Source organism: Erythranthe guttata, chromosome 10 (assembly GCF_056151865.1).
Source record: "Erythranthe guttata isolate IM_541 chromosome 10, IM_541, whole genome shotgun sequence".
Classification (NCBI taxonomy): domain Eukaryota; kingdom Viridiplantae; phylum Streptophyta; class Magnoliopsida; order Lamiales; family Phrymaceae; genus Erythranthe; species Erythranthe guttata.
This window is the reverse complement of record NC_142542.1, coordinates 4,685,203-4,701,869: the sequence shown is the minus strand read 5'-3', so window position 1 is coordinate 4,701,869 and position 16,667 is coordinate 4,685,203. Positions and strand designations below refer to the sequence as shown.

Here is a 16,667-nt window from a genome sequence, read left to right as displayed (position 1 = left end):
TGATTTGCTTGAATTTAAATACTCCTTTAATTGAAAATTCTCAGACTTTTGTTACGACACGCTTTTGCTAGCTTCTCGAGTTTAATTATCCGGTGATTGATCGTCATTATTGTTGTTATTGTTTTGAATTCTCATTCAGGAAAATTGATATTGTTATAAGCCAGAAAATGGAGATCGGTAAACCGATAAGAGAAAGTGATGATATAAGGTTGAATTTTTGTTCTTTTAAATTTGGTAATGTTTTTGTTCTTGATGATATTTTTTTTGACGAAATTGCTGATGGGCGGAAGAAGATGATGATTTTTTCAAATAGTGGTTTACGTTTCAAATAACGAGAAGAAGATGATTACACAGACTATGCTCTAGGGTTCATTCGAGAGAAGATGGTGTCCTTTATAGTGGTTTTATAGCTTCTTTTTCGCAGAATTTTTGATGTTTTCTTGTTAGAATTGATAGTGATTTTCGATGTTTATATAGTTGTGTATATAATGTGGTTTTCATGTTTATATAATTGTTTTATATCAAGTGGTTTTCATGTTTATATAGTTGTTTATACGGAGTAGTTTTCATAACGTCAGGCTTTGTTTTTGATAAATTTATAGTGGTTTTCAACATTTTTATAGTGGTTTTCAATAATTTTTGTACAAATTTTTATTTAACTGTATATACACAGTGGTTTTTAAGTTGACATAGTTATTATAAAGAGTGGTTTTCAAGTTAACATAGTTGTTATACAGAGTGGTTTTCATGTTTATAGAGTGGTTTTCATGTTTATATAGAGTAGTTTTTATTTAAAAAAACTGAAAAGAACATAAAAAAACCGATTTTTAAAAAAATTTGAAATAAAAAAAAAATATGAAAAAACGAAAAATAAAAATAAAACCATTTTTTAAATTAAAATAAAAAAACATGAAAAATATAAATAAGAAAAAAAATAATTTAAACTAAACAACCGAAAAAAAAATAATAATATAATTACAAAATTTTATTTTAAATGGAAATAAAGAAAACCATTAAACAAAATAAAAAAGAAAAGGGAAAAAAATAACTGAATTAACGTGATGAGGGGAATAATTTTAGGAGAAGATTTGGGTGTAGATTATGGGTGTAATTTTTTTTAAATTAAATTATTATACTAATTAATAGTTAGTGGGGGCATATATGGTTTTTCAGACCCATTGGATTTATCTCAAATATCATTTATAAAAAAAGGATTTATCAAGAATTAAATTCCCAATGAAGGGTGTTTGGCATATTGCCCCTATTAAAATTGATATATGGGAAACATGAAAAGACACCCACCTTAAAAAAAAAATTAAATGTTATTATAAGTTAGTTGAGGGTAATATTATTTATAAATGTTCTTGGAAATAAACAAATATGACTTTATTTAAAATATGTGGGATGAAATTACTTTTTTAAAAACAGTTTAAAAAACTCTCTAACAACTTAAAAATGACCAAACACATTTTAATAACTTATAAGCTCTTTAATGTCTTATGAGTTACAGCTCATAAGTTTAGTTAAATAGGCACTCTGAATTGAGGGAAAAACTTATAAGAAAAAATAGTTTAACGATAACGTGAAAGATATCAAATGCTGCAGTTTAGTCCAATTTAAAAATGTGCGTGGTTGAATATTTAATTTATATGGAAGGGTGAACGATGAATTATTCCGTTTTATTTTATTGGAATATGGATTCGGAGACTAAATATATTGTTATTTTATATAATTAGGTGGTTATACTAATACAAGTATACAACCATTTAAATTCAAATAAGTGAATAAAGTACAATATGATTTTCTTTTTGTAGGGTAGATATATAGTGGTACATCTAATTTTATTCCACTAGGATTGACATGCATCCATCTAAGTATAACAAAGGTGTCAAATGTGGTACTTTTATTTTATAATATTAATTATAAATTAAATAAATAAGGGATAAGTAAAGCTCGGCGTGAAAGTCGATTGAATCGGATAAAAAATTGCGTTTTCAAAAAGAAAAAAAAAAAGGTGAAAAACTGATTCCAATCCATTTCAAGAAAATGTCTAAACAAAAATAAAATTGTATAATATTCTATTTCATACAAGTAGAAAAAAAAAAAAAAAAAAAAAAACACTTGCGGCAAATAAAACAAAAAAGAAAATGTATGTAGAGTAAACATTTATCTTTTGTTTAATTATTTAATTCCAATTTGCTAATTTGAAATAAAGATTCCGTTTTTGTCGCGTGGAAATCGGAATTAAGACACGTGTTGTTCGTATTTTATTTAATATTGGTATGGATTGACTATTGTGTGGTGTTGGTGATAGAGTTTATGGCGACGCGTAACTTGGCCTCCACCAACTTTTTTTGCCCTCTCTTTTGTTCACTTCCTAAATTCCAGTTTCACACTAGTGGAATTTTATTAGCATTTAAATTAATTTTAATAAAATTTTATTATTATGGTTGGTTGATATGTAACTCTCTGACTTTTGATTATATTAGAAACCATCAATCGACCCATTATAGATCAGTTGATTGAAATTGTCTACCAAATCGTATGATTTGGTTATAAAATTTACTATCCCCTGAAAATATAATCGGTCTTACACTAATCAAAAAATGGTATCTTTAAAAGACGACCATAGAACAAATTCTAAATCAACTTAGGAAAGTGAGATCATCCTACGTATACTTCTCCTTTATTGAACACCTCATTACTATGGTGTAGATGAGCCGAGCTCGAGCTCGAGATCCAGCTTATCGAGCTTTCATGAGCCGGCTGATAAACTCGAGCTCGAGTTCGAAAAATGGGAACTTGAGCTCGAGCTTTTTTCGAGCCAGCAGCTTATCGAGCTCATGAGCCGGCTCAGCTCATTTACACTCCGACTCATTACTATCATAATTTTGAAGTATTTCATTTATTTTATATTACAAAACCTAAAAACAAAAGAACATTTGTACTAGATGATCAAATATTAAAGCAAATGGCCCAAATGAAATCCAACAATTTGGTCCAATCTGCTAAAAACTCAACTCTATAGCCCTTAATACAACATACTTAGTCAAATAATTAAAAAAAAAAAAAAATTAACAAACAAAAACAAATGGAAATAAAAAAATAAAAATGGTAAGAAAATGAAGAAGAGGGAAACCTGCGAAAATGGATCCGAGCAACAAGCTTACATGGATCCACTCTTTTCTTTACCTTGCCCTAATTTCCATTTCCGTACACCTTCTTCACACACTCTTGATCTCTCCCAAACTCGGAGTTAACCATCAAAATGCCAGAATCAAGAAACTTCCACCCGCCCCTCTTCAATTCCGCGCCGACGGTACTTTCAAAATCCTCCAGGTAAATAAATCTCAAATTATCAACAAACTTGATTCTTTTTTTTTTTCTGGGTTTTTTTTGTTGTGTAAATTATGATTATTGTGGTGATGGGTTTTTGATTTTAGGTTGCAGATATGCATTTGGGGAACGGGGAGTTGACTCGGTGCAGGGACGTGTTGGACAGCGAGTTTCCTCACTGTTCCGACTCGAACACGACTCGGTTTCTTGAGAAGATGATCCAGCTCGAAAACCCTGATTTTGTTGCTTTTACTGGTACTTTAATTAACTAACATCCTTAATTACTTTGGGTTTATATATATATGGTATGTGTATCTATCTTCTTTCAATGTATCTATCATTAATGTAACTTCCTTTTTCAATAGTACTTTCTTGGATTAGCATTTATTACATGCTTATAATTTGATGAATTCTTGATATTTGATGTTATTTAACACACACACACACACACACAGTTTAAATTTTTCAATCTCATGTGTAATTAGTTCTTCTTTGTCATATACAGTAGAACCTCGATAAATTAATAACCTCGCTTAAATAATAGTTTCTCTTGGTCCCGACTCGGTGAGAACGTGTTATATTATTAACATGATAATTTAATAATTCGCTAAATTAATAGAATTTCCATAACCCCGACTGTATTAATTTATAGAGGTTTAACAATATATACATATTTGTGTTTTTTTTCGATGCAGGGGATAACATTTTCGGTTCGAGTGCAACCGATGCAGCGGAATCGCTATTCCAAGCTTTCGGCCCGGTTATAAAATCGGGAATTCCTTGGGCAGCTGTACTAGGAAACCACGATCAAGAATCAACTATGACTCGTGAAGAGCTAATGGCGTTCATCTCCCTCATGGATTTTTCTTTGTCACAGACATTCCCAACGGTCGAAGAAGACACATCAAATCCTGACGGACGAAAAAAACAAGTGCCGAAAATCGACGGGTTCGGAAACTATAATCTGAGAGTGGTGGGCCCGCCTGGTTCCGGTTTTGCCAATAGCAGTGTGCTGAATTTTTATTTTCTTGACAGTGGAGATAGAGCCGTTGTTGACGGGGTTCGAACTTATGACTGGATTAAAGAATCGCAACTCAATTGGCTTCGTCGTGTTTCTGAAAAAAATCGGGTGAGGCGTGTATGCATAATTATAATTAATTCTTTAGTCCTTATTTAACCAAATTACCCCTTTATGGCTTTTTCGTGGATTTTCGTCATTTCTTTCTCATTTCGTTATTGTGGGGGTAAAGTTGGAAAAAATAATTAATTATGCGTTGAAACTCTAAAGTGACACTTAATATGGGAAAAAAAAAGTAATATATCATTCATATTGCTTGGTTAGATTTTGGGCCCGTTTTCAATCACGGGCTCGAAACCTAAATCCCAAACATCCGGTACATCTCGATTGTACATTTTACGATCCTTGTTCCCAAGCAAGGCCTTACTAGTAACTAATCCAATCCTATCTTGGCAACCAAACAGGTCACAAATCCGTATCCAACCGAGATTCCTTCGTTGGCATTCTTCCACATTCCGATTCCCGAAATCAAGGAGGGGCCCATTTACAATATGGTGGGCACTTATCGAGAATACGTGGCGTGTTCGTTAGTGAAGTCCGGTGTTCTAGAAACCCTAGTCTCGATGGGAGATGTGAAGGCCGTTTTTATAGGGCACGATCACACGAACGACTTCTGTGGGGCCCTTAGGGGGGTGTGGTTTTGTTACGGGGGCGGTTTTGGATATCACGGTTACGGGGTTGCCGGCTGGCATAGGAGGAGTAGAGTTGTTTTGGCGGAACTTGAGAAAGGGAAGAATTCGTGGGGCGGAGTTAGAAGGATTAAGACGTGGAAACGACTCGATGATGAATTCATGAGCAAGATTGATGAACAGGTTCTTTGGGAGAAATGATTTTTGTGGAATTTTTTTTTTTTTTTAATTTGTGATTTTGGAAAAGAAATTATTTTGAGTTTTTATGGTGAATAATTAGGTGTGTAAATGATACTCAAATGTCTCATTATGTAATGATTAATCCACGTGTGCAATCCATGGTGGGTTTATAGTTGGACCAGGACCAAACTTTTACGGGTCGAAACTCGCTACCATATAAACACGTTTTTTTTAATAATTTATAAGTTTTACGCGTAACTATTAAGAAATTAAAATGAATGAACAAACGTAAATCGAAACCAACACGAATAACATAAATGATAAATGGTGTAAATCAAAATTATGGGCCTACAGAAACGGGTCGAAAGTGGGTCGGTTGGCCGATTAAATGAATGGCCAACTTAGGAATTAATATGTTTGGGCCAAATCAATTTGTCAATCACTAATTGAAACTAATCAACTTTTGGGCTCAGCCAGATTTTTCCGATTCGGCCCAAACAGATTTTTTTTTATCTTTTTTTGTTTTTTTTACACTTTTGTCAATTGATTTGGTTTTTGTCCAAAGATTGAAGCTTTATGGATTGGAAGATATATCGAAGTGATTCGAAATTTTCAACCCAAGAAGAAGATCAAATTTCAATAAAGCTTCCGCCTTTAATTTAATCTATAGGTGATTGATACAACCTAGGAATTCTTCTTACTCTGGTATTATATATACATACATATATTTGTATATATATGTATATATGTATTTTATTTTTCTTTTCTTTTTTTTGAAAGGCTTTTGTCCAAAGCTTAATTGATATGAAGCGGCGTGTCGACATTGATTGTGATATTCAACCCAAGAAGGTAAGATTTCAACAAAGCTTCTGCCCTTTGATTTTAATTTTAATTTATATTGTAAGTTAACTTACAGTTAGTTGCTGATACAACCTAGGAATATTCCTTGCTTTAGATAACCTAATTTGAAATAATATATTTTTTCTTGTTGTTGTTGTTGTTGTTGTTGTTGTTGTTGTTGTTGTTGTTGCTGCTGTTGTCCAAAGATTCAATTTTTATTGGATAGGAAGCAATTGCTAATTGATGTTAGTTCTGACTTCTGATGCATTGTTTGTTATCTTGTTTGACTAATGGCAGTGTGCTAAAAGATGCTCAGGCAACAACGATCTGATAAGTCAGTTGCCGAATGACATCCTCGTCGATATACTCTCTCTCCTCTCGCTAAAAGAAGCCGCTCGCACGAGTGTTCTTTCATCCCGTTGGGTAAACTTGTGGAAACACACCCCCACCCTCGATTTCGACGCTCGAACCGCGTTTGAAAAGATCGATAAACAGACCGAGTTGCTCGAGAGCGAGGCACTCAAGTACGTAAAATGGGTCGACTCTGTAGTCAAATCGCACAGATCGCCCACCTTAAAAGAATTCGCAATCCATTTTAGTTTAGACACAGCATTCAAGAATTCAATCTCCCGGTGGCTCGAATTCGCATTTTCCAGACAAGTTCAGAGGTTGGTATTGGACCTCGGGAAATATTCCAGTTGGTCCAAATACTATTGTTTCCCCGACGAGCTCCTTCCCCTAAGCGCACCTAAATTTTCTTTTAAGTCCCTCAAAGAATTGTCTTTTAACTCCGTTCATTTGTCCGATGGAGTTATCGAGTCCTTTTTAAATAATTGCCCCCTACTCGAACGATTGGTTGTCCGTCTAACGAATAAAATATCAATTGTTCAAGTGTGTGGTCCATCCCTCAGGTTAAAACACTTGGAAATTGTCTATTGCACGGGTTTGAAATCACTTAGAATTTCCGCGCCAAATCTTACTTCACTTAGGGTTACGAGAGCAGAGGGACTCGTGCTCGACTCCGTTCCAATGCTAGTTGATGTGTCTATTAATTGTGGTGACTGCGATGAGTCCGTCAAAAGTTTACTTTCTACGCTGTCTTGCTGCATTTCGCAGTTGGAGATTCTTAGCTTGATCATGTACAAGAGAAGGGTTAGACGAAAATCGTAGTTTTTTTTTTTTTTTTTTTTTTGTATAATTTTTTTTAAATTTATATACATAATACGTAGTATCGTTTGCTCCTTCCTTGCAGTACGTTTATGAGGAACCAGTTGGGCTATGCAAGTTCACAGAAATGCCGAAACTGAAGAAGTTGGTCATAAATTATTCGGCAAGAGGTCACGAGAATCTTGTTTGGCTGACTGCGTTGATGAGGGCATCTCCTTTCTTGGAGGAATTTGTATTAAATGTAGGCATCTTTATTGTTACTTATTTTTTTTCGATTATTTTTTGTATTTATTTTTAATTCGATTCTCCACTTGTGCGCGCGCAGTATGGATGGTATAAACTTGCAAGGAAAAACAGAGAAGTGAAGGATCCTATGAGGTGTCCTCACCATAACCTTAAAGTGTTCAAGTTTTCCGGTTATTATGGTCGTTCAAGTGACGCTGAATTGCTCGGCTACATTTTGGAGAATTGCGTTGTGCTTGAGAAAATAATAATCGATTCCTCCAGTGCACGGTCCCCTATAACCGACAAATATGACGTGGAACGAACTGCGAGGAATAACGCAAAGCGACAGCTGGAACCAAAAGTACCTCACCACGTTGAATTGGTTTTTCTTTAATATCGTATTTATGAGTTTTAAGTTTAAACTGCAAACAGTAAGTTATCTTAGATTGATTGCATTCGAACTGAAGGATTTGAGGGAAGGATTTCAAATCCGTAATATGAAATCCCCTCCTCAAATACAAATCCTTGGATGCAAAAACACTTGGTTGTTGTAACATTAAATTTTTCTCAAGAATAATTTTTTTTCTCTTTTTTTTTTTTTTTGGGAACAGAAACATTATATTAATTATGTTGAACATGTAAAAGTAGTTGGAAATCAATTTTGATGATTACTGTTTTTTTTTTTTTTTTTTTATCGAACAAAAAAAAACACGTTTAAATATTAAGACTTCAAAAGGGTTGATTTAGTAGATGGATTCCATCAAGTTGGTTTTTTTTCCTGAATTCCATTTTGGCCTTGGCAGAGAAGGGGAGATTGCATTTTCGTTGATGAAACTGGTCATCTATTACTACGAGGGAATCGGAATTTCCATTTTCCATATAATCCGTCCCAATTGTAGAGAGAGGTTTTTATTTCTCCAACGAGGAATTGATCATTGCTGTTACGATTTTAAGGGGTTGTTACTTCCCTTTTGAGTTTATTCTTCCCGTTTTGGAGTCTCGGGAAGAAGCCGAATATCATCTTAAGGACTAACGCTGAAATACCATCCTGTCCCATGGTAACGATGATGTTTCCAAGAAAACCATCCGCTACCGCAGTTCTTGGGCTTCCTTTCTCATGCTATTGGTAGTACGTGATCGAGAGAATTACAGCATGCATCCTGATTCGGTTCGAAATCACAATCGATCTATTGGATTGGTTTCTCAAAAGTCGAATCACAATTTATTTATTGGATTGGTTTCTCAAAAGTCTCGAATCAAAACATTAGAACCTCGATAAATTCATACTCGATAAATTAAGATCTCCAAATTCACATGTTACTGTCAATCTGTAAACCATTTGAATGGTAGAAGGTCAGTTAATTTATGTACCTAATTTTAGCTTAAGGTTAATTATTATTATTATATAATAATACGATCGGTAAAGGTAAAGGTTAATTATTATTATATAATATTAATTGTTATTATTATATAATAATACGATCGGTAAAGGTAAAAAAAATAAAAATTAAATAATAATACGACGAATTAATTATTTACTAACCCAGATTTTATTCAAAAAAGAGAAAAAGAGTTGCAGTTGAAAAGACCAACAACAAACTCTAAACAGAGATTAACAACAAACAAACAAACTCTAAACAGAGATTAAAAACAAACAAACAAACAAACAAACTCTAAACAGAGATTAAAAACAAACAAACAAACAAACAAACTCTAAACAGAGATCCAAACTCGATAAACACTCAAAACCCACAATAAAAAACTCAATTCAATCCAAAATATCAGGCTCATCCAAACCAGCGTTCATCGCTTCCACCATCAGACTTTCAAACATGGGATTCTTCTTCACGATCTCTGTCTTCTTCACGCATCTTCTTGTCTGGCGACGAATCTGACGAATCCCCTTCGTCCACTGGAGCACGGAGCGCTCTACTGAACTCGCGAAGCAGCTTACTCGTTGAATCGGCGGCACGAGGACGGCGGTTTTTGGGTGGTGTACGCATTTTTGTTTTTTTTATGGGGTGGGTGGGTGGGTTGGTAGCTGTAAATCAGGGCCTATTTAATGCTACCAACCCTAATTCACAGTTACTAACGCCTGCTAACCCTAACCCTAATTGACGGACTGTTACTTGAGATTAATTTGGATAGGAGAACGTTCTAGAATTTACAAATTAATTTATTTTCAATTATCATAACCTTATCTTTATTTGTAGGGGTTATATGACAAACACCCCTTATTCAATATTTACTTGTTGATAAATCCAACTTTTTTTATTGATATTTGTTATAAATCCAATTGATTCGAATTATCCAAAATGCCCCTATTTAATATTATTGAAAATTACCATAATATATTATTTTGAAAAATCCATTATTTTATTTGGTATATATGCAAATCCCCGTATTTTCTCCCCCAAACCCCCTATTCTCTCCCATATCACGCCTCTTTCTCATTCCATTAATTAATTGGCGTTTTTTTTTTGTTTTTTTTTCACATTAAGTTAAATTTAAAAAAAAAAATTGTCCACTATGTGATTATAGTTTTTTGTTAGGAATATTCATTATGAATTTATCAAAAACCTCTATGTAATTAACAAAAATCACTCTATAATTAATGAAAATCACTCTGTAATTAACGAAAATCACTACATAATTAACAAGTTTCATTACAAAAATTCACTAAAAATTTATCGATTAACGAAAACCACTCTATAATTAATAAAAATCACTCTGTAATTAATGAAAACCACTATGTAATGAAAATCACTATGTAATTAACGGATTCCATTTACAAAAATTCACTATAAACTTATCAATTAACAAAAACCACTCTGTAATTAATAAAAACCACTCTGTAATTAACGAAAATTATTATGTAATTAACAACTTCCATTACAAAAAATCACTATTTATCATATAAATTTATCATTATAACTGAGCTTCGGTGATTGTGTATGTTTCATGCATTGTTGAGTCCGCCAGTTGGATTAATATGGAGATTGTCAAGAATGGAATTAGTGAAAGAATTGTCATTATAATGTATGTCTGTGCGTGAAAGAGAGGGAGAGAGAAAGTAGAGTTAAAATGGATGAAGATGAAGAATGAATCTTGATAATATGCAGATGTGTGAGAGAGAGACACCTTTCATTATTGTGTATATAATATTGTGTATTAAATTCATTGTCGGTTTATATATACATTTAGTCGTATTGTTGTGATTAATTTCACTTTACAAAATTGTGTATACAATATATATATATATATATATATATATATATATATATATATATATATATATATATATATATATATATATATATATATATATATATATATATATATATACCATATGATTTAGATAAAATAATTAGGGGTATAATGGTGATAATTAATTATTTTTTATTAATATATATTTTTTGGATTTATCTTAAAAATGTGAAATAGATTTGGGCCTATTGTAACTACACTTGTGTGATGAGGGGGGTTTGACAAATTTTCCCTTATTTGTAAGATTATACTTGTAGTTATATTAATTAAGGGGTAATCACAAAAAAACACCATGACAAGGGCACTTAATTAAAAGAGGGACATCCAACTTTTTTGTCTTTCAAATAAATCCAACCCATTCAAACTTATTTGCAAATAAGGAAAATTGCTTTATATATACCAATTACCCCCAATTCATTTGAAACTCAATTTAACTCCAATTTCATGATTTACACCCCAATTTAACCCAATTTCATCAATTAACCAATTTTAACCCTAATTTCAATTTTGACCCCAATTTTAACCCTAATTCTTATCAATTCCACCCATTATGCTCTTACTTCTTAAATATTACACATTGACCCCGGATTTAAACAAATATATCACATTAACCCCCAAAACTTTTTTTTTTTCAGAAAATAAATTTTTTTTCTGAAATATTTTTTTTCCGGCCAGATTCCGGCGTTGACCGCCGGTCTCCAGCGTTGAATTTTTTTTTTTTTTTTTTTTTGAATTTTTGTTTTCCTGAAATTTTTTTCCGGCCGGTCAACGGCCGTTAACCGCCGGGTCTCCGGCGTTGACTTTTTTTTTTTTTTTTTTTTTAATAATTTTGTTTTTTCTTAAAAAAAATATTTTAATTAATTTTACTGTCTTGGCTGCTAAATTACTGTCTCTGGCAGCTATTTAACTGTCGGAGACAGTAATTTAACTGTTAATTGACTGTTTTTTTTTTTCTTCAAAAATATTTTAATTAATATTACTGTATTCGTTGCTAAATTACTGTCTCCAGCAGTTATTTAACTGTTAATTGACTTTTTTATTCTTAAAAAAAATATTTTTAATTAATATTACTGTATTCGTTGCTAAATTACTGTCTCCAGCAGTTATTTAACTGTCGGAGACAGTAATTTAACTGTTAATTGACTTTTTTTTTTTTCTTAAAAAGAATATTTTAATTAATTTTACTGTCTTGGCTGCTAAATTACTGTCTCCGGCAGCTATTTAACTGTCGGAGACAGTAATTTAACTGTTAATTGACTGTTTTTTTTTTTTCTTCAAAAATATTTTAATTAATATTACTGTATTCGTTGCTAAATTACTGTCTCCAGCAGTTATTTAACTGTCGGAGACAGTAATTTAACTGTTAATTGACTTTTTTATTCTTAAAAAAAATATTTTTAATTAATATTACTGTACTCGTTGCTAAATTACTGTCTCTAGCAGTTATTTAACTGTCGGAGACAGTAATTTAACTGTTAATTGATTTTTTTTTTTTTAAATTTTTTTCCTTACAAAAAAAATTATTTTAATTAATATTACTGTCTCCAACAGTAATTTAACTGTCTTCGACAATAATATTAATAATATTACAATTCGGAGAAATAATATTCATAATATTACTGTCCCAAACAGTAATATTACTGCCAGAGACAGTAATTTAGTAGTCAAGACAGTAATATTAATTAAAATATTTTTTTTCTAAGAAAAAAAAATTCAAAAAAAAAAAAGAAAAAAAAAAAAGAAAAGTCAACGCCGGAGACCGGCGGTCAACGGTGGTTGACCGGCCGGAAAAAAATTCAGGAAAAAAAAAATTCAAAAAAATTCAAAAAAAAAAAAAGTCAACGCCGGAACCTGGCCGGAAAAAAACATTTAAGAAAAAAAATTATTTTCTGAAAAAAAAGTTTTGGGGGTTAATGTGATATATTTGTTTAAATCCGGGGTCAATGTGTAATATTAAGGAAGTTAGAGCATAATGAGTGGAATTGTTAAGAATTATATTATTGAGGGTATTTTAGACTAAAGACATGGGGATGGGCTTAATTGAGAGATTGTTTTTTTTGTGGACTAAAATGCATTTAAGTCCCATGTGATGGGTCTTTTTGCCATTTGCCCATTAATTAAACAAGTTTACTGGAGTCATGTTTTATTTTTATACTGTATGATAATTTGTTATGAATTTGCTAATTTATAAAGAATAAAAACAATTCTCTGCAAAATGTATTGATGAAAAATGTGAGAAACATTTAATACAAACTGGACAAAAACTCTATCACAGCTACACTATTCTACCAACTTTAAGTGATATCATAAAGCATAAAAGAAAAATGCGGATATTGATGGTCTATAAATAGAAATACTCCAGAGGAGTCTTGGGGAGCACTATGATGTCTTGAAGCATGAAGAAAGTGTGAGTTCTCAACACAGTCATTAAAACGGCGGTGTTTTAATGACTCAGACTTAAAATAAAAAACGTGTTTTGCTTCGTTTTAGGGAATTTAAGAAAAAATTGAAAAAACGGTTAATACCGTTACATATGATAATTGAACGAAAAGTCAGGACTCAGGACTAAATTAATGCACTGGCCTTCGTAAAAATGAAGGCTGATTTATATTTGGTTATGAAGATATTTGAGTTCAATTGGAAAAAAATGTATGGTTCACCATAAAATCAATGAGTTAAATCATCATAAATGTATATTAATTAGACGTTTCCACAATGATTGATGAAGGAAATTAACAGCATATTGGGTTGGGTGATGGTTGAAAAACCAATTTAGTTGGTCGATTGATGCGTTGGTTGATGGGTCATCCATCTATATGTTTTTTAATTTTTTTTAATAATTTTATTAGTTGTTACAAAACTATATCTTTTATCAATTAAATATGAAGAGTTCAATAATATTCAAATAAAAAAATTTAAAATATTACATGCCGTATGTATTGCAATTAAACATAAATGGTTCAACGAATAATAACCGTCCAAATATTTAGGCTATATGTCTTAAAACTATAATAGTTCAAATTAGATAATTAGGTTATAATTATTGCTTTTAGAATTTTTGGTCAATATTAAATAATTTAATAAATGTGATATAAAATAGAAATTTGAAATAAAAAATAGTAAACATTTTAAATAAAATTAATAAATAATACATTAATAAATAAAGTTGGTTGACCGATCGATATTACCTGACTAACTAACTTCTTAGCATATTAGAAAGCATTATCGACCCAACTATACATGGGTTGGTTGACATTATCGACACCCAACTTAAATGGGTCAATTGATGGTTGATTATACATCCCATCGAAAATGGGTTGATTGGTGGTTAAACCGATCCATGCACAGCCCTACTAATTCCTATACTTACGGTTATTTTAATTTTACAGTTTCTATAGTTAATTGAAACCGAAATTCCTATACGACTTTTTTTGTGTTAAGTAAATGTGTACATGTCTAATATATATATATATATATATAGAATGGATGTGGAATGAAAGTTTTATCAAATGGCTATATAGAGCAGAAATGATAATCAAATTACCAAATTGAATTGGGGCAATTATTTATAAATTTATGGTGGGCTACTTATTGAAACTAGTCTCGTATGAAAAACACATTAATAAAAATGGGTAATTTGGCAAATTACCTCTGGATATTAATACTATTTCATATCAGTACATTTGGCTTTTTGCAATTTGCTAAAAGTTTTAAGTTCTTGAGTTTTACCTTCATCCCGTTTCACTGGTTGTTCTCTATTAGATTCCGCCCAACTGATCCTTGCACTTCGTCATATTCCGTCCAACTTCTTGCACTCCGATCCGTCAAATCTACTCCATCTCCGCTCTCCGTTGCTGCCATCGTCAAAGCTCAGCCGCACAGGTACACGCACATAATCACACTTACATACACACATACGATTTTGTTTACACCCTTTTTCATCCGGTGTAATCTAATAATCATGAAAACCAAAAATGAAAAATACGAAAGTGATGGCAGGTGGAAATTTAAAGTTTTTTCTTGAGTTTATTTTAACTACACTTTTTGGTCATAAATGTAACTAATATGTGTAATTAAATATTCAAATAAGCTTTCTAAATTATATAATTAACCCAAACTTCATAGCAAAATTCTGTTTAAGAAAAACATATAATTAATAGGCTTAATTCCACTTTGCACCCTTGAAATATACCATTTTGGCACTTTGCATCCTCGAAACAAATTAATAGCACTTTGCACCCTCAAAACACAATAAATCATTCACAATGCACCCTGAATTGAATAATAAAGGCATTTTCATTTTTCATTGGTATTTTTTTTCGGAGTGCAAAATAAAAAAATAAATCGTTATTTTCTTGAACCTCCAACCTAATTTCGAGCGGACAAAGTGCGAAAAAATAAAAAATACACCGGATTATTTAAAACACCTACATTTTCTTACAAAATAAAAAATAAAAAATAAGTTTTTATCACTAAATTATTCGATTGATGGAGCTTTTATGTAACTGTTTGAAAATATTAGGTGAAAATACTTGGAAGAAAATATGACTTTCAGATTACTTGAAAACGGAATAGTTGAATGATTTTTTTCCGTAAAATATTTGATATTTGATAAATAAATAAAAAATTAATATATAGATAAAATTTATTTTTATTTCTGAACTTTATAGTTTCAAAATGATTGATGAATAAAAAAAATATTTGACATTTGACATCCTAAAAAAAATATCACTAAAAATATTAAATTACATTTTTTAGCTTTAAAAATTCATTTGGGGTGCATTATGCCTGATTTATTGTATTTCGAGGGTGCAAAGTGCTATTAATTTGTTTCGAGGGTGCAAAGTGCCAAAATGGTATATTTCAAGGGTGCAAAGTGGAATTAAGCCTAATTAATATGGAAGGATGGAGTACAAGATTATACAAGAAAGGAAAGCAAAGAAACATTCTTTTATACCAACACAAAAAGTAGAGCATGTCAAAAAAAAAAAAGAAAAAAAAAAAAAAAGCTTACACATATTCCCCCAATATAATATATCTCACCTCACACTGCAATCATTCCAATTAAAGTACTGTTTTTTCACTATCACTACAGTGTGTGTGTATATATATATAATATATATATATACAACTTTATTAATTAATTTAATATATATATATCATATATATATGTGATTCCCATGCAAATCTAATATATATAATAAATTGTTGCACATATTCAGATGTGTTATATATTAAATATGAATACGCCTATAGATATTAATTGATCTGTCTTGTTAATTCGTTCAAGTGTATAATTAATTAATGCTCAAAATTTGATGCAAGAATCTTGTACTATGATCTCTTGATCAGAAAAAAAGTGATTACTGGAATACTGGTTATTGGATATATAGATTATATATATATATATATACCATCAAAAGAGATCAATCCATATATACACTTGCTCAAAAGCTGAGCCCACTGTGTGTTTTCCTGTGTGTGTGTGTGTGTGTGAGAGAGAGAGAGAGAGAGAGAGAGAGAGAGAGAGAGAGAGAGAGAGAGAGAGAGAGAGAGGGGCATGCGTAATTCTTGAATGATAGATACGGGTAAGATATTTGCATGCATTGATCAGAAATAATAAAGACAAAGAAAAGTAAGAATTATATATAGGTAATTGTTTTATTTTTGGCATTTTCCCGGCCTACATTCTCTTCAATTATTTAATATTCTTATGATCATCGATCAGCCTTTTATTTTTTTTATTTATTTAAATATATATAAATAATTAATTAAAATCAAAGGGGGTGTTGGTTTCCATGCAGTATATATGTATATATTCGGAGCAGGCCACCTCTAAATTAAGACACTCTAATCAAGAAAAAAGAACCTCCTTTCTTTTTACCTGTCTCTTCTTCATTTTATCTGATGAGAGAGAGAGAGAGAAAATCTAGAGAGAGAAAGAG

The 16,667-nt window shown here is 31.4% G+C and overlaps 3 protein-coding genes and 1 long non-coding RNA gene across 5 annotated transcripts in view; 3 read left to right on the top strand and 1 right to left on the bottom strand.

Moving 5' to 3' along the window:
* The window catches only part of LOC148767333 (uncharacterized), a 908-nt gene extending 363 nt beyond the window's left edge, over positions 1–545 (top strand). The window contains exon 2 of the long non-coding RNA XR_016033966.1: positions 140–545. This is a non-coding gene — a long non-coding RNA (uncharacterized LOC148767333). The remainder of the gene's footprint in view (positions 1–139) is intronic.
* LOC105949978 (basic helix-loop-helix (bHLH) DNA-binding superfamily protein) overlaps positions 1–16,667 on the bottom strand; it is a 20,403-nt gene extending 3,736 nt beyond the window's left edge. Inside the window, exon 1 of the mRNA XM_088824048.1 lies at positions 16,652–16,667. The gene's annotated coding sequence lies outside the window, so the exon portion shown is untranslated. The remainder of the gene's footprint in view (positions 1–16,651) is intronic.
* Positions 2,707–5,461, top strand: PAP28 (purple acid phosphatase 28). The gene is made up of 4 exons (XM_012973345.2): positions 2,707–3,339; positions 3,444–3,591; positions 4,032–4,465; positions 4,819–5,461. The coding sequence occupies exons 1-4, from the start codon at positions 3,148–3,150 to the stop codon at positions 5,242–5,244; spliced, it is 1,200 nt and encodes a 399-aa protein (XP_012828799.2). The 5' UTR covers positions 2,707–3,147; the 3' UTR covers positions 5,245–5,461.
* On the top strand, positions 5,762–8,126 carry LOC105950030 (F-box/LRR-repeat protein At3g26922). Of its 2 annotated transcripts, none has more exons than XM_012973355.2 (5): positions 5,762–5,893; positions 6,004–6,072; positions 6,361–7,215; positions 7,316–7,471; positions 7,556–8,126. In XM_012973355.2, the coding sequence occupies exons 2-5, from the start codon at positions 6,028–6,030 to the stop codon at positions 7,847–7,849; spliced, it is 1,350 nt and encodes a 449-aa protein (XP_012828809.2). In that variant the 5' UTR covers positions 5,762–5,893; positions 6,004–6,027; the 3' UTR covers positions 7,850–8,126. The 2 variants fall into 2 exon arrangements, with proteins under 2 accessions (XP_012828809.2, XP_012828808.2); XM_012973354.2 differs by having other exon boundaries at positions 5,792–5,928.